This window comes from Theropithecus gelada, chromosome 11 (genome assembly GCF_003255815.1).
Source record: "Theropithecus gelada isolate Dixy chromosome 11, Tgel_1.0, whole genome shotgun sequence".
In the NCBI taxonomy this organism is placed as follows: domain Eukaryota; kingdom Metazoa; phylum Chordata; class Mammalia; order Primates; family Cercopithecidae; genus Theropithecus; species Theropithecus gelada.
Genome location: NC_037679.1, coordinates 8,751,498 through 8,773,491, shown reverse-complemented (window position 1 = coordinate 8,773,491; position 21,994 = coordinate 8,751,498). Strand labels below are relative to the sequence as shown.

The 21,994-nt window shown below is 52.8% G+C and overlaps 2 protein-coding genes across 6 annotated transcripts in view; one reads left to right on the top strand and one right to left on the bottom strand.

Annotated features, from left to right (window-relative positions):
• Window positions 1–5,889: 5,889 nt before the first annotated feature.
• MCRS1 (microspherule protein 1) lies at window positions 5,890–15,851 on the top strand. Of its 4 annotated transcripts, none has more exons than XM_025402251.1 (15): window positions 5,890–5,987; window positions 7,168–7,287; window positions 7,793–7,931; window positions 8,341–8,479; window positions 9,118–9,276; window positions 9,423–9,532; window positions 10,395–10,503; window positions 10,796–10,934; window positions 13,887–13,962; window positions 14,290–14,318; window positions 14,436–14,528; window positions 14,626–14,708; window positions 14,861–14,948; window positions 15,193–15,320; window positions 15,412–15,851. In XM_025402251.1, exons 2-15 carry the CDS (start codon window positions 7,278–7,280, stop codon window positions 15,496–15,498), a joined length of 1,389 nt encoding a protein of 462 aa, XP_025258036.1. In that variant the 5' UTR covers window positions 5,890–5,987; window positions 7,168–7,277; the 3' UTR covers window positions 15,499–15,851. The 4 variants fall into 4 exon arrangements, with proteins under 4 accessions (XP_025258036.1, XP_025258035.1, XP_025258037.1 ...); XM_025402250.1 differs by having other exon boundaries at window positions 7,168–7,617; XM_025402249.1 differs by having other exon boundaries at window positions 5,892–5,987; window positions 15,193–15,851.
• Window positions 15,838–21,994, bottom strand: part of KCNH3 (potassium voltage-gated channel subfamily H member 3) — a 19,435-nt gene continuing 13,278 nt past the window's right edge. For both annotated transcript variants that reach the window (XM_025402247.1, XM_025402248.1), the window contains exons 11-15: window positions 19,276–19,493; window positions 18,198–18,529; window positions 17,674–17,780; window positions 16,892–16,968; window positions 15,838–16,797 (exon numbers count right to left, since the gene is read on the bottom strand). In XM_025402247.1, the coding sequence (XP_025258032.1) occupies window positions 16,198–16,797; window positions 16,892–16,968; window positions 17,674–17,780; window positions 18,198–18,529; window positions 19,276–19,493 (1,334 nt within the window). In that variant the 3' untranslated portion in view covers window positions 15,838–16,197. The remainder of the gene's footprint in view (window positions 16,798–16,891; window positions 16,969–17,673; window positions 17,781–18,197; window positions 18,530–19,275; window positions 19,494–21,994) is intronic.

Sequence of the window (21,994 nt, the reverse complement as noted above, 5' to 3'; positions counted from 1 at the left end):
TTTTTTTTTTTTTTTTTTTTTTTTTTTGAGACAGGGTCTCACTTTGTCCCCCAGGCTGGAGTGCAGTGGTGCGATCATGGCTCACTGTAGCCTTGACCTCTACAGGCTCAAGCGGTCCTCCTACCTCAGCCTCCCAAATAGCTGGAACCACAGATGTGTGTCACCATACCCGGCTAATTTTTGTATTTTTAGTAGAGAAGGAGTTTTGCCATGTTGCCCAGCCTGGTCTCGAACTCCTGAGGTCAAGTGATCTGCCCGCCTCGGCCTCCCACAGTGCTGGGATTACAGGCGTGAGCTCCCAGGCCTGGCCAGAGCCTATGTTCTTTTTTTTTTTTTTTTTTTTTGAGACGGAGTCTTGCTTTGTTGCCCAGGGTGGAGTGCAGTGGCGTGATCTCGGCTCACTGCAAGCTCTGCCTCCCAGGTTCATGCCATTCTCCCGCCTCAGCCTCCCAAGTAGCTGGGACTACAGGCACCCACCACCACGACCGGCTAATTTTTTGTATTTTTTTAGTAGAGATGGGGTTTCACCGTGTTAGCCAGGATGGTCTCGATCTCCTGACCTCGTGATCCGCCTGTCTCGGCCTCCCAAAGTGCTGGGATTACAGGCGTGAGCCACCGCGCCCGGCCAGAGCCTATGTTCTTAACCACTGTGTTCTAATCCCCCAGAAGATGGAGCCTGGGGCCCTGAGCAAAGATCCAGAAGGAACCTGAATGTGGCCTCCATTGTAAACCACATCAACCCCGGGGAAAGAGTGCCTATGAAAGACTACTCTAGAGCAGGGGTCCCCAACATGTACTAGTCTGTGGCCTGTTAGGAACTGGGCTGCACAGCAAGAGGTGAGCAGCAGACAAGTGAGCATTACCACCTGAGCTCTGTGCTCCGCTGCCTGTCAGATCAGCGGTGGCATTAGATTCTCATAGGAGGGAGAACCCTGTTGTGAACTACACACGCGAGTGATCTAGGTCACACGCTCCTTATGAGAATCTAATGCTTGATGATCTGAGATGGAATAGTTTCATCCTGAAACCATGTTCCCCAACCCCCCATCTGTGGAAAAACTGTCTTCCACAAAACCAGTCCCTGTGCTAAAATGCTTGGGGACCACTGTTCTAGAGCCAGGGAGAGTTAACTGGAAGCTGGATGATGGGTGCCATTGCTAGCTTTTCTCTTTATCCACATTCTTCTTTTGGTTAATTTTTTTGCCCCTCTTCCTCTGCCTTGCCCTAAATGTTGGCATGCCCCAAGAAATGGTCTTGAGCCCTCCTCATTCTCTTATGCACACTCTCTCCCTACGCATCCACATCTAGATCTTCCTGATGATGATTCTCCAGTGGATATCTCCAGTCCAGGCCTCTTCCTTGACCCAACTAATGTGCCCACCTCTCTACAGCACCACCAAGATGCCTTACAGGCACCTCAAACTTAACATGTCTAAAACAGAACTTTTTGTTTCTGCCCCTGTACAAACCTGCTCCTCCCACAGACTTCTCCTCTGCAGTCAATTTACGTAAGATACTTACTGAATAAATATTTATTAAGCACCTGCTATAGCAGTGAACAAAAGAGACAAAAACCCTGCCTTCCTAAAGCTTACATTCCACTACTGGAAAACTTACAGTAAACAGAAAAAAATAAGTAAACTACATCATACATTAGAAGATAATAAGGGCTAAGGAGAAGGGCTAAGGAGAAAGACAAGAAGAGGTACAGTGCACAGGGGATAAGGACTGAAATTTTTGAAAGAGCAAGTGAGAAGAGCAGGAGGTGAAGTCAGAGAAGCAACAGGGGCTGGGCCATGAGCTTTTATCCTGAGGAAGATGGAGGACTTTGAACAGAAGCAGGATGTGAGTAGATTGCCAGTGTAATAGGAATACCCCAGCTGCTGTGAATAAACTAAAGAAGGGCAGTAAGGATGAAAGCTGGGAGACCAGTTAGGGAACTCTTGCTGTATTCCAGGTAACAGATAATGGATAATGGGGAGTTGGACCAGCAGACCATGGAAAACTGCTAAGATAGGGTCACATTCTGGATATATTCTGAAGCAGGGGGTTCTACCATCCACCCAGGTTCTTAGGTCAAAAATCTCAGTTCCATCCTTGATTCTTCCTTTTCCCTCATATCCCATATCCAATCCAGCAGCAACTCCTTGGAGTTTTATTTCCAAAATGTAACACAGTCACAGTTCCTGTCCATCTTCACCACCCCCACATGCCCACCTGGGTTTACCACCTGGGTTTACCTCTCACCTAGATCACTGCAATACCCTTTTACCTGATCTCTCTGCTCCCTCTTTTGCCCCCTGCAATCTATTCTTCACAAACAGCCAGAGGGATCATTTTCAAACTTAAATCGTATCATAGGATGCCCTTGCTTGTGATCCTTTAAGAGCTTTGCAATGAACTAAGAATAAAGACCAAAATCCATACTGAGAACTACATGGGCTGGCATGGGCTGCCCTCCGATGACTTCTCTGTTCTCAACTCTTTCCCTCTCTTTATTGATCGCCCTGCTCCAGCCACACCAGGCTCCTTCCTGTTCCTCAGACTCACCAAACTCCTTCCAGTTTTGGAACCACAGCTATCCCCTCTGATGGGGTCAGTGTACCCCACCTCATTGCATGACTGGTCACCTATCGACTATCAAATCTCAGCTCAGTCATCACCTCTTCATAGAAGACCATCCTGAGACTTTTCATCTAGTATAGATACTATACTATATATAACTAACTATAGCTAGTATAGTCTACCACACTGTGTAAACAGAAAACTCACAATCTTGAGCAGAAAGCTGCCCTTTAGAAATCGCTGCATCCACACCACAAGAGTGCCCAGGTTTCTTTTTCTCCAGTAGTAGGGAGGATTGAGGACCAGAGGGGAAGTTTGAGTTTCCAGGCACCAAAAAGGAGATGATGGTGACCACCACCTTTCCCTCGTGACACCTTGGGGGAAGGAATTACCTCAGGCAGCTGGAAGCCAAGAGTTTTCCTTTCTCCTTTCTCACTCAAGAAGTTGTGGCTCAGTGCAGTGCCTCACGCCTGTAATCCAGCACTTTGGGAGGCTGAGGCGGGTGGATCATTTGAGGCCAGGAGTTCAAGATGAGCCTGGCCAACATGGCGAAATCCCGTCTCTACTAAAAATACAAAAATTAGCCAGGCGTGACGGTGGGCACCTGTAATCCCAGCTACTTGTAAGGCTGAGGCAGGAGAATCAATTGAACCCAGGAGGTAGAGGTTGCAGTGAGCCAAGACTGTACCACTGTACTCCAGCCTGAGTGACAGAGCGAGACTCTGCCTCAAAATTAATCAACCAATAAAAAGAAGTTGTGTAGAACCTATTTTTTTTTTCATTGTAAAATATGGCCGGGCGCAGTGGCTCACGCCTGTAATCCCAGCACTTTTGGAGGCTGAGGTGGGTGGAACATTTGAGGTCAGGAGTTTGAGACCACCCTGGCCAACATAGTGAAACCCCGTCTCTAAAAACACAAAAAGTATCCAGGCATGGTGGCACATGCCTGCAATCCAGCTACTCGTGAGGCTGAGGCAGGAGAATCGCTTGAACCCGGGAGGTGTAAGTTGCAGCGAGCCGAGATCGTGCCACTGCACTCCAGCCTGGGCGACAGAGGAAGGCTCTGTCTCAAAAAAATAAAATTTAAAAACCATGTATAAAAAAGTTGGAAAATAATTTTTTGTTTTGTTTTTGTTTTTTTTTTTGGGAGGGGGGACGGAGTCTCGCTCTGTCACCCAGACTGGAGTGCAGAGGCGCAATCTCGGCTCACTGCAAGCTCCACCTCCTGGGTTCACACCATTCTCCTGCCACAGCCTCCCGAGTAGCTGGGACTACTGGCGCCCGCCAGCACACCCAGCTAATTTTTTGTATTTTTAGTAGAGACGGGGTTTCACCGTGTTAGCCAGGGTGGTCTCGATCTCCTGACCTCGTGATCCTCCCGCCTCGGCCTCCCAAAGTGCTGGGATTACAGGCGTGAGCCACTGCGCCCGACCGGAAAATAATTTTTTAAAAAATTACTACTACTAACACTTGGACATATGTGAACATTCTGGTGCATTTCCTTCAACTGTCTTTTCCTCTGTATGTTTTTAATAGTTATCATTTCATATATATTTAATAATTTTTTTTTTTTTTGAGACGGAGTCTTGCTCTGTTGCCCAGGCTGGAGTGCAGTGGCCAGATCTCAGCTCACTGCAAGCTCCGCCTCCCGGGTTCACGCCATTCTCCTACCTCAGCCTCCCGAGTAGCTGGGACTATCGGCGCCCGCCACCTCGCCCAGCTAGTTTTTTGTATTTTTTAGTAGAGACGGGGTTTCACCGTGTTAGCCAGGATGGTCTCGATCTCCTGACCTCGTGATCTGCCCATCTCAGCCTCCCAAAGTGCTGGGATTACAGGCTTGAGCCACTGCGCCTGGCCTTTATATTTAATAATATTAATATTATTAATGTTCGATGTAATCACTTTTTATAAAAATTATTTCAGGCCGGGTGCTGTGGCTCACGCCTGTAATACCAGCACTTTGGGAGGCCGAGGCAGGCTGATCACGAGGTCAGGAGTTCAAGACCAGGCTGGCCAACATGGTAAAAACCTGTCTCTACAAAAAAAAAAACAAAAATTAGCTAAGCATGGTAGCGCATGCCTGTAATCCTAGCTACTTGGGAGGCTGAGGCAGGAGAACTGCTTGAACCGAGACCCGGGAGGCAGAGCTTGCAGCGAGCTGAGATTGTGCCACTGCACTCCAGCCTGGGCTATGAAGCGACATTCTGTCTCAAAAAAAAAAAAAAAAAATTCATTGGTTTTCTGATATTTTCACAAGTTTACATAACATATTTAATCAAGTGCCTGTTAAAAAATAAAACTCATAATCTTTCATGAGAGTTAAAATAAGCACGTACTCATTAAGCAAGTCCACAGAACAGTAAATGAGGTGGGTACTCTTGAAGCAGAGGACCATCGTATACTGTCAGGGCCAAAAGGGCCAGTCTCTCATTTGCGACACTTGAATTCTCTGGCAATGTCCATGTGATGTGTGCTTGACACCTCTGATGGGCAGTTTTGGAACTGAATCTTTCTTATTCCGAGCTGAAGTATGTCTCTTTATAACTGCTACACTTGAGTACCTCGCAAAGGGAGCATAAAACAAAAAGAACTCCTCTTTTAGAGAACAGTCTTTCTAGTTTTCCAGGGCATCTCTGACAGCCCCAAATTCCCAATTTTTCCGACAGGCTCGTTCTCCCATCCCAAGATTCCTTCCAAGGCACTCTCCTCTGAAGGTGCTTCCATTGGTTTTCTCTCTTACCTCCCGGCGACCACAAGTGGCCCCAGCCGTCCAGGTGGGTCCGGCTGACGGGACCAAGCGGACACCACTCCTTCTCGCAGAGTCTTTTTCTGCTTAGTAAAGCGACCCACGATCCTCCATCCGCTCCTCAGAGACTCCCTGCACTTTCTGTCCGCCACATCTCCCTGGTTACATTATCTCCCCGACTAGTGCTAGCAGGCGAGCCTGATAGAAGTTTCTCTAAAGGCGCTGGAGGAGTCAAACAATGCATAACGTCCTGTGCAACCCTCAGACTCCTATACCTCGCGTGAATTTGGAAGTCGAAATCCAGTCCGCGGTCCCGCTCTTCCCGCGTCGCCTCAATTAGCCCCGCTGGGTCTCGCCCTAAGTCTCGCCTTTCCCTTTAACTGGCCCCTCAAGCCAGGCTACCTCCTCGGTGCCTATAATCCCTAACGTTTCCCTATACGCTGTCCCAACTAGGAAAGCCTTTAGTTTCCGCTATTAGTAAAATATTTAAACCTTCGGTTAAATGGCCACGCCCCTGGTCACGCCCCCTTCATACACGTTGCCAGGACGAACCGGAAGAGGTTGCCAGCCCCTGGTTCGTAAACCGGAAGTAGACGTACCTCACGGAAGCCGGCTTTGGCCCTGCGGCTGCTACCGTCGCCGCGGAGAAATTGTTGGATCTGGCAGTCTAGGAATGGTGAGACCTCGCGGTTCGCCTCTGAGGGTTCTTAGAGGAGTTGGGGGTGAAATGGAGTTTTCCAGAGTGCCGACGGGGACGACCCCCCCAAAGTTTGGGGCCACGCCCCGGTGGCGCCCCGAAAAGCTGCGCATGCGTGGGCCGGACCGGGTTAGAATCTGGCTTCAGGTGTTACGCATGCGCAAAGTCATGGAGCTCGCGGGGTGAGACTGGGCTTGCGAGTTTACCCCCACCTCTCCAGCCACCAGCCTGTGGGTCTCAAAACCAAGGCTGCTTGGTGCTCTGCTTTGAGTTGCAGAGGTGACTTTATCAGTGCTCTTACCCCGAGTTCTTGAGACAGACATGGACCAATCCCCCACCTTGGGTGTGCACTCGTGGGAGAATGAGGGGCGGAGGGCCAGGGAAGCGGGCACAGACCCTACCTCAGTTTGCCGGCAAGCTCGGGCCCCTTCGCCCTCTCCTTAGATGTCAAGATTCTCAGTCGTAGCCTATGGCTCACCTGGGGGCAGAGCTAGAACACTGAGCTAAGAGCCACCCTGGTTAGAAGAAGTGGGAACTCACGAGAGGAACGCCCCGAGAAAGTCCAGTACCTGGGTTCTCCAGGGGTTGTTGGGCGCAGAGAGGTTGATGATCACGCACTTCCCAAACAGTGATTTTTGGTTTTAACGAGATGGTATCTCATGCAAATACCACTTTTAAATCTTCAGTAAAAACCCCAAGTGAAAAAAAAAACCCAACGAGATGGACTGTTTGGAGTTTTGTCTCCCTTTCTTTTTTTCCTGCTTTGGCCTGGGAGGGGAAGGCTGGTGCTGCTGAGCTGAGTGGACAGCTGAAGTAAAGAAAAAGTGGACGAGGAATCCCCTGTCTCTTGCTAGTTTATAGGCAAGGCGCTTAACCTAGGAGATATCAGTAGAATTAGAGGGTCCATGAACCCTCTAAAATAATATGTGTTTGCACACTTTTCTGGAGTCCATAGCTGTTATCATACTCTGAAAGGTGCCAGTGACCTTCACAAGATTAATGTCTAAGATTATTATTGGCAGAGTGGGGCCTTATGCCTCTTTCCTCTCCTTGTATCTTCCCTAGCTTAAGGGACCCTGGGGGACTTGAGCCAGTATAAGGAAGTGAGGCTGGCCAGTTGGAAATCTGAGCCTCAGGGAGCCTCATTTCTCCTTTGCAGAATCTCCTCTCAGCCTTTAAGCTCACCTGGTCAGAATCCTTGGATGAGCCTGTGGGATCCTTCCTCCTAGCCCTGTGGTTTGGAACCAGTGGCTTTGGGACTGTAAGAGGATGGACAAAGGTAGTATGAGGTCGGGACAGCTCCCCAAATGCTCGGGCGCCAAGGTCTGCTGATTCCACCCTGTGCCTGGCACGTGTGTCTTTCGGTCCTGGCTAGGCCTTGCCACCTCCCCCTGGGCCAGCACCACCCATGTACCTGTCGGCAGAGCCACAATTGACTGACTTGCTGTTGAGCTGCTGCTCTTTAGCATGGCTGCATTTTGATGGCAGAGGGAGCAGTTATGCCCAGAGCCCAGCGTGTCGGCATCACCAGTCTGACCTGAGCACCATGTGCTGCACGACATGACACGTGGCACCGGGGGAACTGCCCAGCGTGGAAGGTCTGGGCCAGGTCTGAGCCCAGATGGGATCTGGATGGCCAAGGAACTCTACCTTAAAACCTCAAGTGTCAAGGAGGCAGGGGAGGGGCCAAGAGGGCTGGCAGGGCAAGGGGGCTGGGGAGGGGTCCCATTTGCAGAGGCTCTAGGATCTGAGGAGGCCCGAATCCACCATTTCTCTCTTTGTAGATTCTCAGGGGCTGCTAGATTCATCCCTGATGGCATCAGGCACTGCCAGCCGCTCAGAGGATGAGGAGTCACTGGCAGGGCAGAAGCGAGCCTCCTCCCAGGCCTTGGGCACCATCCCTAAACGGAGAAGCTCTTCCAGGTAGTAAAGGTTCGGAGGGCCAGGAACTGGGGAAGGGTAGAAGGTCTATGGCGTTAAGTGCCACATGCCTCCACCTCTGTTGGGAATGGCTGCGTGAGCCCCCCTGGGGCCTTATATTGGCAGAGCCTTATGCTTTTCCTGTCCCTGCTAAACCCTTCCCTGTGGGACTGAGGGCAGGGGAGGGAGATCTTAGGTCTCTGACGTGAAGTCTTTGTGGTGTGATCCCCTGTCATCTCAGAGGGCTGGAGTGTAGCAGTTCCATGGCCGCTGAGCTGGACTGTGGCGTAAAGTGAAAGCAGGCTGGAGCAGTTAGCACCTTACTGGGCACCTGCTCTCTTTTATGGGCTGGGTGTGTGTGAATGGGTACCAGGGTGGGGTAAGGAGTGTTCACTGGGCAGGCCCTTTACAGGTTCATCAAGAGGAAGAAGTTTGATGATGAGCTGGTGGAGAGCAGCCTGGCAAAGTCTTCTACCCGGGCGAAGGGGGCCAGTGGGGTGGAACCAGGGCGCTGTTCAGGGAGTGAACCCTCCTCCAGTGAGAAGAAGAAGGTGAGGAATTGGGAGACTTAGGGGATGGGAGGTAGTGCCAGATTTCATGTTTCCCCAGAACCTTTGCCAGCTGCCAGGAGCCCTGCAGAGCAGGCTGGTGAGAGGACCAAGCTGCCCTAGCCCTCATCTCAGATGCCTCTCTCCTGGGAACCCACCTCTCTCTACTCCCCATTTTTTGTTGCAGCCCCCACCCCCAACCCTGCTATTGCATCCTGTATCACATTCCGTGTGGGAGGCATGGAGCATGCATCTATTCTGGGAGCAGACAGCCTGTTCCCAGCACTGCAGAGTGTAAAAATAACCCCCAGGTGGCATTGCTCTGGCCCTAGACACTGCACCAGCAAGAGTGATTTCCCGGTATCCTCCCCACCCACCTTTCACTCTGGGGTCGGGGGTACCGCCAGCAAAGAGAAGACCCCATATGGTCAAGGACTATATAGAAGTAACTTGGTGGGAGGGGGTGGGTATTTGAAAGCTGAGCTCCTTTCCTGTACTTCCTTTTGTGGGCTGGAGTTGGTGCTGAGGCTGGGGCTGGGGCTGCCGCTGCCGCTGCCACGGAGTATGTGAAACTCTAGTCATGAAGCGCCAGCTGACTGGATGCTGGTTTTGAGCTCGGTTTATTCCTGTTCTCTGCCCAGGTATCCAAAGCCCCCAGCACTCCTGTGCCACCCAGCCCAGCCCCAGCCCCTGGACTCACCAAGCGTGTGAAGAAGAGTAAACAGCCACTTCAGGTGACCAAGGATCTGGGCCGCTGGAAGCCTGCAGATGACCTCCTGCTCATAAATGCTGTGTTGCAGGTAGTGCCCCTACCATAGGCTTAGTGTCTCCCTTCCCCCCAGCCTCCAGTTCGCACCCCAAAATTAGCCCAGCAGGGCCCTGTGGGTGGCAAAGAAGGGTTCTTCCCAGCTCCAAGGCTGGAGCAAATCCCTCTGGGGCCTTGCAGACCAACGACCTGACCTCCGTCCACCTGGGCGTGAAGTTCAGCTGCCGCTTCACCCTTCGGGAAGTCCAGGAGCGCTGGTACGCCCTGCTCTATGATCCTGTCATCTCCAAGTGAGTGGGAGCTGGTTCCAGCAGTGGGGAGGTACTGGGGACACCAGAATTTGGGTCCTGGAGCAGAGGGAATTGTACCAGGGCCCCAGGAGGGGTCTGGGAGTCAGGACTCCTGGAGGCTCCTTGGGGGTGATACTGAGGCCTGAGCGGTTTCAAAGAGAAGTTTCTTCCTGCCTCCAGGCAAGGGAGTCTGAAGGCAGAGGGAATAGCATGGGGGAGAAGACTAAAATGAGTGCCCGGAGTGCACTGTGTGTGTTGTGGCTTTGGGCAGGTCACTTCCAACCTTCCCACATTGACCTCCTACAGTTTCATCGTCCTAATAGAAGAACACCAAGCCCCCTTCTAGCTCCAGTAGCCACAGGCTTCCAAATAAACTCATGTACACATGCAGCACACATTTCCTCCTCCTCAGTCACTTAATGTCTTCAGGGCTTGGTTGGATGCTTAACACCCATCATCTCCACAGACCCTGGCACCACTTAAGTTGTAGCCGCAGTTCTGATAGGAAATGGACTGGGCTCAGCTTGGAAAGAGGTGGTGGTAGGCAGTGGCTAGGGGGTGACAACTTTGGCCAAGTAAGGAGGAAGAACTTGGAGGGAGCAGCAGCTGGTCGGAGGCTCAGCGTCAGGAAGGACTGGGTGTGAAGGGGACATAGGGGCCTCCGTTTTGTGAGTTGGCTATTCATTCACTTGACAAACCTGTGAAGCCACAGGTTATCTGCTAAGCCTTAGGCCCTTTCTAATGAGGGCCTGGCCTCTAGGTTCTGGATCGCAAAAGCCTGTAGCTTTGGGGGAAATAGTAGGAACCACAGATTGCTAGACACCTTTCCTTCAGCCCTCCCCTCTGTATCTTCTGTGTCCAGGTTGGCCTGTCAGGCCATGAGGCAGCTGCACCCAGAGGCTATTGCAGCCATCCAGAGCAAGGCCCTGTTTAGCAAGGCTGAGGAGCAGCTGTTGAGCAAAGTGGGATCGGTAAGGCTGAGGGCTGGGAAAGTGGAGGATCAGGGCGCAGGGAGAGCTGGACCACCTAGAAAACCACTGATGTGGAGAGCTCCCCACCGTCTGGATGTGTGCATATGCACACGCATGCACATCGGCAGGGGCCTTTGTGACAGGGGCCTTAGGAAGAGCCAAGCCTGACTCCCTGGGTGACTAGTTTGCTTCTTCCAGCTCCTGGGGGGTGCTGAGATGGGAGGTAGAGATGGTAAGGCAGAGGCATGTGTGAAAAAGCCCAGATGGCTAGAGAATGTTTCTTGCCCTCCAGACCAGCCAGCCCACATTAGAGACCTTCCAGGACCTGCTGCATAGACACCCCGATGCCTTCTACCTGGCCCGTACCGCGAAGGCCCTGCAGGCCCACTGGCAGCTCATGAAGCAGTATTACCTGCTGGAGGACCAGACAGGTAACGCCCCAGGAGCTGGCAGAATGGGGGTGTGTGCACGTGCATGTGTGTGTGTGTGTGTGTCTGAAGTACTCGACACAGCTGCCTTCAAGTGCCCTGTAACAGATTCCTCAGTGACCCCCAGTGTCTTGTTCACCTCACATTGCAACAAAACCTACTCTTTTCCAGAGAAAGTGGCTGGGATGGTCTTCAGCTGCATCATAAGAGTAGCCAACATTGCCTGGAATCTTGGGCAAAAGGTCCAAATAGCAGAGTTATCTACCACTTCTTGTCTTTTGTTTTTTCATGACACACTTTATCCTCACATAAATAACACATTAATTGTTATGGATAACATTCAAACATGAGCAAAATGAGAAAGTCCTCTTCGCTGCCCACCCTTCACTTTGTTTTCCACCCTAGAGGTAATAACCACTTTTTCTGAGCTTTTCTGCTCTTTGCCTCTCTCCGTTCTTCATTCTGCCTTCCTTCTTCCTCTTCTCTTCCCACTAGGCTGTCAGTGCTGTCAAGCTGCCCTCAGGCCATTCATATATCCCCACTGGGACTTCACACCCAGTCCATCTGTCTCCCTTTCCCCAAGGGCCACACTGCTCCCTGCTTCCTCTTGCCCCAGCAGCACAGCACTCCCTCTCCCAGTGACAGGGGGTAAGAAAACAGTGTGATTAAACTGGAGGAACTCCCCAATGAGGTCTGTAATTCAGGTTCTGATTTTCATAGTACAAGCACATTCTCACTTTCTAAAAGTACTGCCCGTTGCCCTCTACATAGTTTTTCACACAGTTCAAACATGAAACTTCTTTGGTACCCATCACCTTACTACCAGGGTCCTGCAGCTTCTGCTTAGGAAAAAGTATTCCTGCAGGAGCATTTTAGGAAATCTCATCAGAGGGAGGCCGTATCTTCCATTCCTAAGGACCTCTGATTTTAGTGGCCCAGGGGGCAGCCCTCTTTATTCCTGCAGCTTCCAAAATTCTGCCTCTTCCTCAGACTCAGATATCACAGAATGCCCACAGAGAGAACAGATACTGACTGGATAACTTTTCTTTTTACTGCTAAAGCTAGTTCCTTTGTCACTATTTTGAAAGTTTTGCCGGGCGCGGTGACTCATGCCTGTAATCCCAGCACTTTGGGAGGCCGAGGTGAGTGGATCACGAGGTCAGGAGATCCAGACCAGCCTGACCAACATGGTGCAACCCCACCTCTACTAAAAATACAAAAATTAGCCAGGCCTGGTGGCGCACACCTGTAATTCCAGCTACTCCGGAAGCTGAGGCAGGAGAATTGCTGAACCCGGGAGGCAGAGGTTGCAGTGAGCCAAGATCACGCCACTGCACTCCAGCTTCGATGACAGAGTGAGACTCCATCTCAAAAAAAAAAGAAAAGAAAGTTATTTTGTGCGAATTTATTTGTTAACTAAAAGGCTTATCGTGAAAGTTTTATTCCTTCCTTCAAGAGTTTTGTATATGGGGATTTGATTTATCCTTTGCCATTGAGAGCTAGGAGACCCTAGGAACAGGCAGGACACATTGCTTAGCTGTCAAGTCAGCTGAACATGAGATTCGTGGAACTTGAGGCAACTCTGGTGGGGAGGGACTTGATGGAGTGACTGCCTCAGTTCCCCCCGTATGGTCTCACCTCGGCGGGAGGAAGAGGAGCATCTGTGGCCCCCCACACACTCCCCCCTCACTTATTCAGTTGACAGTTGCATGGCCACTAGCTGCTACAGAGCACACCCTTCAGTCCTGGGAACGGCTGGCCTAAAGGCAGAGGTTTTCAGATTTGGGGAGCCTTAATCCCTTTAATTTTTTTTTTTTTTTTTTTTTTTTGAGACGGAGTCTCGCTCTGCTGCCCAGGCTGGAATGCAGTGGCCGGATCTCAGCTCACTGCAAGCTCCACCTCCTGGGTTTACGCCATTCTCCTGCCTCAGCCTCCCGAGTAGCTGGGACTACAGGTGCCCGCCACGTCGCCCAGCTAGTTTTTTGTATTTTTTAGTAGAGACGGGGTTTCACCGTGTTAGCCAGGATGGTCTCGATTTCCTGACCTTGTGATCCGCCTGTCTCGGCCTCCCAAAGTGCTGGGATTACAGGCTTGAGCCACTGCGCCCGGCCAATTTTTTTTTTTTTTTTTTTTTTCAAGAGACAGGGTCTTGCCATGTTGCTCAGCTGGACTTGAATTCTCAGCTCAAGAGATCTTGCCTCATGCTCCGAGTAGCTAGGTCTGTGGGCACACACTTCCTTTCACATTTTGGCCAGAAAAAAAACCCAAAGACTTTCATGAAATAGTATTTATCCTGAGCATATCTGATGGGCTCTGATGCTCACTATCCTATTCCATTTCATTTTTTGAAAAAAATGAAACTAACTTCATGACCCATTAGCAGGTCATGACCCCAGATCAAGAGACATTGGCTTAAGGTGGGGCGGCACCCACCAGCACATACTTTCTCAGTGGAACTTGGCTGGCAGGTGCCTCCCAGCCCCTCACAGCGTGGCAAGAAATGCTGGAGATCATATGATGTGATGGAAGGAGAGGTTGAGATTTCGAATCGAGAGAGCAGGATCTAAATCCTGGCTCCATCCCAAACTAGGGTCACATAGTTTAACCCCGCTCCTGTGTCTGTTTCCTCATCTGTAAAATGTAGCTAATAGCTAATGATAGTGCCTCCCCTGCTTAGTTCAAGGCTGTGTAATCAAAGCCCTTTGCACACCGAGAAGCCCATACAAAAGGTCAATTTTAATTTCTTTCCCTTTCTAGAACCACCTCTACGCTCAGCTAAGCCTAAAGATGCTTTGTGCCAAATTAGAGCCCAGCCTAATCTGGTATGGGTGCCCTTGCTGGTGCTGGGCTCTCCAGCCGGTGCAGTCTGCAGCTGTACTTGGCTTAGTGGTCCGCTCAGCATCACGGGGTTCAGCAGGACCCTTGGTGCTCACGCTTCCTCTGTCCTTTGTTCAGTGCAGCCGCTGCCCAAAGGGGACCAAGTGCTGAACTTCTCTGATGCGGAGGACCTGATTGATGACAGTAAGCTCAAGTGAGTGGTTGGAGACACAGGAAGGGGTGGAGAGAGCCGAGTCCCTCCTGTCGGGTAGAGCGCCCCAGGCTGCCCAACCCCAGCCCTTGGGCTCCTGTTGGTGCTTGGCCCCTCTGGCTGAGCCCCCTCCCCTCCCACTGGGGCCTTCTTAGGCTCCGCTGCTTTACCCTTATCCCCAGCCCAACCCCAGAGAAGGAGGCTGGGCCAAGGCCTAATAATACCGCCTTCCAGGCCACTTGGCTAAAGGGGCTCTGGAATGCCCTAATGAGCCAAGTAGCAGGCGAGCTGAAAGTGGACCTAAATCTTCCTTCTCTTCTTGCCCCTCAGGGACATGCGAGATGAGGTCCTGGAACATGGTAAGTGTGGCCTGATGGGGCAGTGAGGGGATGGAAGCTCCTGCCAGTATCAAGAGGAGCAGTACAAGGTGCTGGTGGCCTCAGAGCGTCCCTCCTTACCACCTCACCTCACCCCAGAGCTGATGGTGGCTGACCGGCGCCAGAAGCGAGAGATTCGGCAGCTGGAACAGGAACTGCATAAGTGGCAGGTGCTAGTGGACAGCATCACAGGTGAGGAGGCCCGGGCACCAGAAGGCAACCTTGCCCTGGTTCCCTGTCTTCCATTCTGGCCCTCGGGTAGGCTCTTCCAAACCCCCTCTTCCCCTAGGCATGAGTTCTCCGGACTTCGACAACCAGACACTGGCAGTGCTGCGGGGCCGCATGGTGCGGTATCTGATGCGCTCACGCGAGGTGAGGCAGGCCCATCCCCACCCTTCCTACACGTGCTTCCTCTGTCAGTGCCTTTCTCTGTGTAGTCCTTGGTTTCTCATCTTTCTCTGGCCTGCATAGACCTACTCCCCCAATTCTTCAGGTCCCAGCCCTCACCTGCCCCATTTCCCCAGATCACCCTGGGCAGAGCAACCAAGGATAACCAGATTGATGTGGACCTGTCTCTGGAGGGTCCAGCCTGGAAGATCTCCCGGAAACAAGGTATCCCCCACCTGCTGCCCCAGCAGGAAGCAGTGTGAGGATGTCCCTCCCAGCCTCTCGCTGTCCTTTCTAGCCCTGGGGCTTGATGTCCATGGGGACCCTCGTGAACTACCTGAGGCAGGGGTTCCTTGGTGTCTGCAGGAAGCAGAGCTGGTCCATGGAGGTTCCTGGTGCTCTCTGGCCTTTCCCCATCCCATCAATCCCTCCCAATCCCATCATCCCTTTTTCCTTTCTGCTTCCACAGGTGTCATCAAGCTGAAGAACAACGGTGATTTCTTCATTGCCAATGAGGGTCGGCGGCCCATCTACATCGATGGACGGCCAGTGCTGTGTGGCTCCAAATGGCGCCTCAGCAACAACTCTGTGGTGGAGGTGAGCTGGGGAGGAGGCAGGAAGGCCAGGATGAGACCTAGGCATGGTGAGCCAGTACATAAGCCTGACCCCACCTCTGTCTCCCACCCAGATTGCCAGCCTGCGATTCGTCTTCCTCATCAACCAGGACCTCATTGCCCTCATCCGGGCCGAGGCTGCCAAGATCACACCACAGTGAGGAGTGGTGGCAGGACTCGTGGGCCCTCTCTGGCCTGTTTCGCCTGCCACTCCAGCCCCCTTGAGCTGGGAACTCAAGCTCCTGGAAAAACCTGCCCAGATTGGGCAGTGGGAGGCTCAGCTGCGGGCCGTTAATTTGAGCCTTTGAGGGAGGATAGGTCTGGCCGTTGTGAAGCCAGCAGAGGCTGAGAACCTCGGGCTTCCCTAGAGCCAGAGCCCCTCCCGCTCTTCCTCTCTTTAAAAACAACCCTACCCCACATTGCCACCTTCACTCCCGTGTCTCCAGCAGATTAGTCTCAGACTCTTCCTTTATTGTTTTTCTTTTGTAAATAAAAAGCAACAGGTTCCAAAGTAGTTTCTTTTATTATTATTTTTTTTAATATAAAAATCTGGGACAGGTAGAGGCAGGGGCACATGCAGGGGATGGCAAAGCCCTTCCTTGTCCTCAGGTCTCTGCCCCCAGCCTGCAGAGGGAGACCGGGAGGTCGGAGGAGCAGGCTGAGGAGGGGCCTGCCCCAGGGCTCCAGCCCACCCTCTCTGAGAGTCAGGAGCCAGGCCCTCCTTTGCTTCCAGGCTCCCTGCCCTGAGCCAGCGGGCCGCATGGAGTCCATGGGGTGGCCGCCACCCTGTCTTCACTCTGAGGTTGGGCTGAACAGCAGATGGCAGCACGCCTGGCAACACTGAGTTCTAGGGCTGGTACTCAGACCCCTGTGCCTTCTTCCTGGGTCCACTGGACTGTGCCAGAGCCGTGGCAGCCAATAAGCACCATCTCCAGGCTGTGGGGGTCCCAGGGCAAGGCCAGGCCCCCTGACACTGGCGGGGGCTCTCCAGTGCTGGTAGCCTCAGCCTGGCTCACAGGCTCTGGGGGCCCAGTCCTAGCCCCTTCCTCAGAAGGAGGAGGTGAGGCAGGGGTGCTGGGCTCAGAGCAGAGGTCTCCTGAGGCAGGGGGCTCTGAGTCTGAGGTGGAGGTCCAGAAAGCTGTGGCTCGAGGCCAGGGGGAGCTCTGAGATGCTGGGGGACCCCAGGGCCAGGGTGCCATGAGGGGAGGAGGCCCCGGACGAGGGTGGGGCCAAGTCCCACTCAAGACAGAGCCAGCTGGGGGCTGCAGGCAGTAGGAGGATGCCCCAGTGTCCACACACAGAGGCTGCAGAAGCCCGGAGGCGCTGGCTGGGCATGGCCCCTCTCCTGAGGCCCGAGGGCATGGACCCTCCCTATGGGGTGCCAGGACAAGCTGCACAGCCTGGCGAAGTGACTGTAGTCCTTCCCGCATCTGCAGCACCTGTTCTGACAGCTCCATCACCTTCGGGGGAGGGAGGAGGTGAGGTCAGAATGGAGTCAGCCATGGAGTGCCTGCCCCTGGAACCCCCCTCACCTCCACCTTCCCCCTCACCTACCGCCTGCCGAAGCTTGTCCAGTGTGTCTGTGTTCCTTGCCTCGCTGGGCCCATGGGGGACAGTGAGCAGGCCACTCTCTGTGGGTAGTAGGATGGGGTTATCAGCTGGGGCTGGTAAGAGGAGACAGGCAGTGGGAGGGTCTAGGCCTTGCTGCAGTTAGACCACTTTGACCTGGTAGGACCTGACTCCTAGGATCATCTCTTCTGGCCTTGCCCAAGGTGTTGAATTTTGCCCAAACTTCCATGGGCAGGGAAAACACCGCCCAGCAGCCCTCAGCCACACTGCCTAGTGCTCTCCTTCCCCTCAAAAAGTTGTTCTTTGTGCCTGTCACTTGCTCTGTCCTCCAGGCAAATGGACATTTCTAGGAGCTCGTTACCTTGTTCACTTCCCTGGCCTGGAGCCACTTTCACCCCTGGTTCCCCAGCCCTCTATCCCCGCAGTTAGCCAGACATTGTGCTAAGGCTTTAAGTTACATTATATAATATAAACATCAACCCATTTTTTTACAGACAGGAAGCTGGGGCCAGAGAAGCCAAATTCACACTGCTAGAAAACCGACAGAGCAAGGACATAAACCCAGTTCCTGGCTACATCAAAATTAAAGTGCTGGTCTTCACCACCAAACTCCCCTGCCCGCACGGCACAGAGGGGTAGTGGGGTGAGATGGCCTCCAGGCAGTCTGCCAGTTACTTTAACACTGGTGGCACAGAGGCCAGCAGTGCTTGAGGTTCACAAGGCAAAGGGGCTGCCCACCAACCTAGACCATCCCGGGGCCCTGGTACCTGGTCCAGGGGAGGGGCTGCTGCTACATTCCGGGCCAGACTGGCCCATGCGGAAAGAGAACTTGGGCTGGTCCGAGCCACAGCCGTCTTCAATGCCATCTACTACCCTGTGAACCCAGGCACCACGACAACAAATCAATGGACAGGCAGCCACTGTGGGGTCGTATGGGATGGGATGCCCCAGCGTGCGCACACACAGGCCACAGGAGCGTGGAACTGACCAGGAGCCCAGGAGAAAGCTAACATGGGGTCCCTTCCCCTAGGAGCTTGAGGTTTAGCTGGGGGGCCAAGCTTGAGCAGCATGAGATGCGAGAGTTCAGAGCAGCGTGTGCCACACACCACACAGTGGAGTGGGACAGCAGGAGAAAGGCGGAGCACAGAGGCTTCCTGGAGGAGGCAGGCTTGGCCCACATAGGCTAGCAGGAATTAAGATGGTTAGATGGGCACCTAGGGTAGGGTGCACCTGCCCAGGGCCTCAGCCTCATCACCACCATCTCTGCCATGGGGGCCTAGGGTCTGCTTACCTGGGGCTCAGATCTGGGGGCACATTCCATGGCATGGGGGGCAGCCGTAGCCCCTCTAGGGCCCGTGGGGGAGCAGAGGGGCCAGCCTCAGCCTTCAAAGCCCCTGCCCTGCCTGGTCTCCCTCTGCCACCTAGACGAGGCCGGGGTGCTGTTCGACGTGGGGATAGCAGCTTGGCAGCCGAGGATGAGGAGGTGCAACCAGGGGACAGCAGGGGGCTGGAGGGCTCATCAGCTGGGGCTGGGGAGACTGTGGGGCCCTGCTCCCCATCTGTCTCCTTCTCCTCCAGCGTGGACATAAGGGTATTGTCGCCGCTCAGGGAGCTGGTGTCCACCTAGGGATAGTGGGGGACAGATAATCGGCATGGATGGTCACTATTGTGTCCCACTCACCTCCTCTACCAAGGCTTCATCTCCCTGGAAGGGATGAGCCATCTTTGTTAGAATAGCCAACGTCTATTCTCACTGAAGGTCCTATAGATGATACTATCCTAATCTAAAATCTATCTAAAGCCACCAAGCCCTGAAGGTGTTAACTACCTCTCGAAATTCTAGCCAAATACGGAAACCACCACCCCTTTACCAGGTCCCTCAGCCTAATTAAACTATCCAAGATAATGCAGCACTAAAAACTGGTTTGGAATTAGTGACAATCCAGGACAATTCAAAAGCCGCTCAGAACAGTCCTGTTTCACCATGAAAAAGCAGAGGGAGCCACCAGGCTCTCTTCAGAAGCAACCTGGAGGGCTGGTGCCTGTCCCTGCCCTGCTCAGCCCCTGACCCCCAGGAGCCACCTCTTCCTGTGCCAGCACCAGTGCATTCATCTTCCTTTACTAAGATTCCTCTGGACGGGATAAGGCTGCCTCAGACAGGCCAAGGAGAGCTGGGAGGGGTGGCTGCGCATGCTGGGCTGGGAGCATGGGTGTGGAAGGGCAGACAGGGTGTAGACCCCTGCCCGAGGTGGGGGCTTTCATACCAGGCCACACTTTACACACAGCTCTCCACCATCCGCAGCCTCTGCCCACCTCACCAGGCTCCCCGGCACCCCCAGCCCCTCCAAGCATGTACTCAGCACACTCACCTCTGCAGAGCCTCCCCCAGCACCCAGGTTGTAGCTGAGCTCCCCTCGGAGGCCACGGCTGAAGCGCGGGGCAAACTCGGGGTAGAGCGCAAGGCTGTCGTGCAGGCCAGCCAGCTGCAGACACTGCAGGACGCAGTACGTCAGCCCCTTCACATCGGCGTTGGCCTTTACCACCTGCTCCCTCCGGGGCAGCTCACAGCCGATCAGGTCACCCTTCCCTGAGAAGAGGAAGCAGAGGTCAGTAAGCCCTGAGAGCTTCAGCCATGAAGTGAGAAGAGGGGGCTGCAGGTTGCTGAAATTCCCTTCAGGGCTGGGCTGGGCCTCGGCAGCTGAAGCCTTGAAGCCAGCACAGAGAGGAGCAAAGAGGCCTGGGACACGGCCTAACGCCTGCGGCCTGTTTCACTGGCTCCCACAAGGGCTTGGGGTAAAGAGCTCTGTGACCCAGGCCCTCAAACACATTCAGGATCAAAACCACTGTGCCGGAAAACCTGAATTTTAGCCCTGAGACAGACTGAACTGTCTTCAGTTCTAGTGGTTCACAGCTGGCTCTGTTGATTAGAATCCCGTGGAAAAGTCAGAACAAACACCCAGGCCCCATCTCTACCTACAGCATCACAGTATCTACGGGAGACCCCACAGTCTGATTGTTTTTAAGTCCCACAGGTGATTCAGCTGCAGCTTGTCCAGGAATCAGTGTTTGGAACCAGCAAATTAGAGCCCTGTGTGGCACAGGGAAAAATGTCAGGCAGCCAGGCTCACCTTCCTGAGCCCCAGCTGTCTCTGCTCCACAAGAGATGCTGCATTTAACTGAGTCTAGGGAATATTCTTGATCTCACCAGAAGGGGTCAATGGAGGTTTTCCCACAGCCAGGTTAAGACTGCCACCTGGCTGACAGCAATTATTAAATGGCATCAATGAGAGCCTGCGATGTAATCTCAGAGATGTCACATGGGGTTCGGTGGGTGAGATGTGTCTTAGAATCAATGAAATAGGGTGTGTCTGTTCAGGGACATGTTGAGGCTAAATTAGAGTTAATGTAGATAAAGTGCCTCACACAAAGACGACCAAAAAGAAATCATTTTCTTCCTTTCCCTCCCAGATAGAACCCCCTATAAATCATTCCTGCCAGGCACAATGGCTCCAAGCACTTTGGGAGGCCAAGGCAGGAGGATCTCTTGAGCTCAGGAGTTTGAGACCAGCCTGGGCAACACGGCAAAACCCCATCTCTACAACAACAACAACAACAACAACAAAAATTTAGCTTGGTGTGGTGATGTGCACCTGCAATCCCAGCTATTCTGGAGACTGAGGTGGAAGGATCACTTGAGCCCAGGAGGTCGAGGCTACAGTGAGCCGAGATCGCACCACTGCACTCCAGCCTGGGCGACAGTGAGACCTAGTCTCAAAAAAAAAAAAAAAAAAAAAATCATTTCCAACAGGGATAGGCACGCAGTCCGGGCTTGGGCAGAGCACTCACTACCCTCAAGGCAGCTCAACCACCGCCAGGCAGTTCAGACTGTTAGAAAGTGTTTCAAAAAGGATGGCCCTGCTATGGACTACCTCACACCGCCAGCAGCACACACTGAGCTTACGTCTCCTCTACATGTTTCTGGACTTTTGCTCCAACTTAAGTATAGAATGCACCCCAACTTAAGTATAGTTTAACACTTGATTTTCTTGGTTTCAGGCCATCCTTCTGGGTCGTTTTGAGAGCTGTTTGGATCTCAATGGTGATCATCTGGGGAATGTGCTCTCTTTTCATTTGTGTCGTCTGAAATAGGATAAGCACGTGCTTCTTGTCTTCATCCAAGAGGTGAGAGAAAATGAGAAACAGGACAGGACCGAGGGCAGAGTCTCAGGACCATAGACTGCCCGCCAGGTGCAGCTCATCAAACTACTTCCTTCCTCACAATGGACTTTGCATATGCTTAGCTTCCATCAGTTCATCAACAGAAGCAGGCGCCAGAACACAGAGCTGCCAGGAGCAGGCAGGATGCACTTGGACGTTCGAGTAAAAAGGTAGGTGAGGAGAGGGTATGAAGGCAAAGCAGAGAACCCGACCATGATTGGGGTCGGGGAATCAGGCATTCATTCACCAGGGCATCCAGAGCCTCCAAGTCAACAGGGAAGTAGTTCACCCAAAACATATAAGCAGTGACAGGATAGATCAATGGTGGCATAAGTCCTGGTGCTAGGGACATTGTGGAGGCAAAGGCCCAGGGCACAGGCTGTGGCCATTCTTGTGGCACTGAATACTGCACACTGAACGTGGCTATTCTGAGACGTGGTGCCTGGCACCAGCAAAGGCATGCTCTGAGAGGACCTGTGCCAGCTCCCAGCCACACAACTCCCTTGGCTCCAGGCTGAAAACCATCTGTTTCATAATCCACTCATCAATCCTGCTTTGGATTCACCAGTCTACAATGGTGAAAATCTGTCCTTGTGCCCTTCGGAATCTCTCCAAGGATTGCCAGCTACACTTGACTGGCATAACTCCATTTTCTCATGTTGGCATAAATCGCATGTAGGCCCAAAAGCTGGACTCACGAAAGATGTAAAACAAAGGGTATGAACAACCTGTCCCCACTCTCGGGGTCTAAGACCCCGATGGCATTTTTTTCCTCTTGTTTCCAGCTGGCAGGTCATCGTCCTCAAGGGAGCAAGGATGGACACACAGTAGCTGCGTCTGGTGACACTGCCCCACCTTCTTGGCCCTTTC

Bases quoted from the DNA above. Each gene is read 5' to 3' on its own strand.
- MCRS1 (XM_025402249.1), top strand. The intron at 7,932-8,340 runs GTAGTAAAGGTT...GGCCCTTTACAG, and splicing joins AAACGGAGAAGCTCTTCCAG to GTTCATCAAGAGGAAGAAGT. The intron at 10,504-10,795 runs GTAAGGCTGAGG...CTTGCCCTCCAG, and splicing joins TGTTGAGCAAAGTGGGATCG to ACCAGCCAGCCCACATTAGA.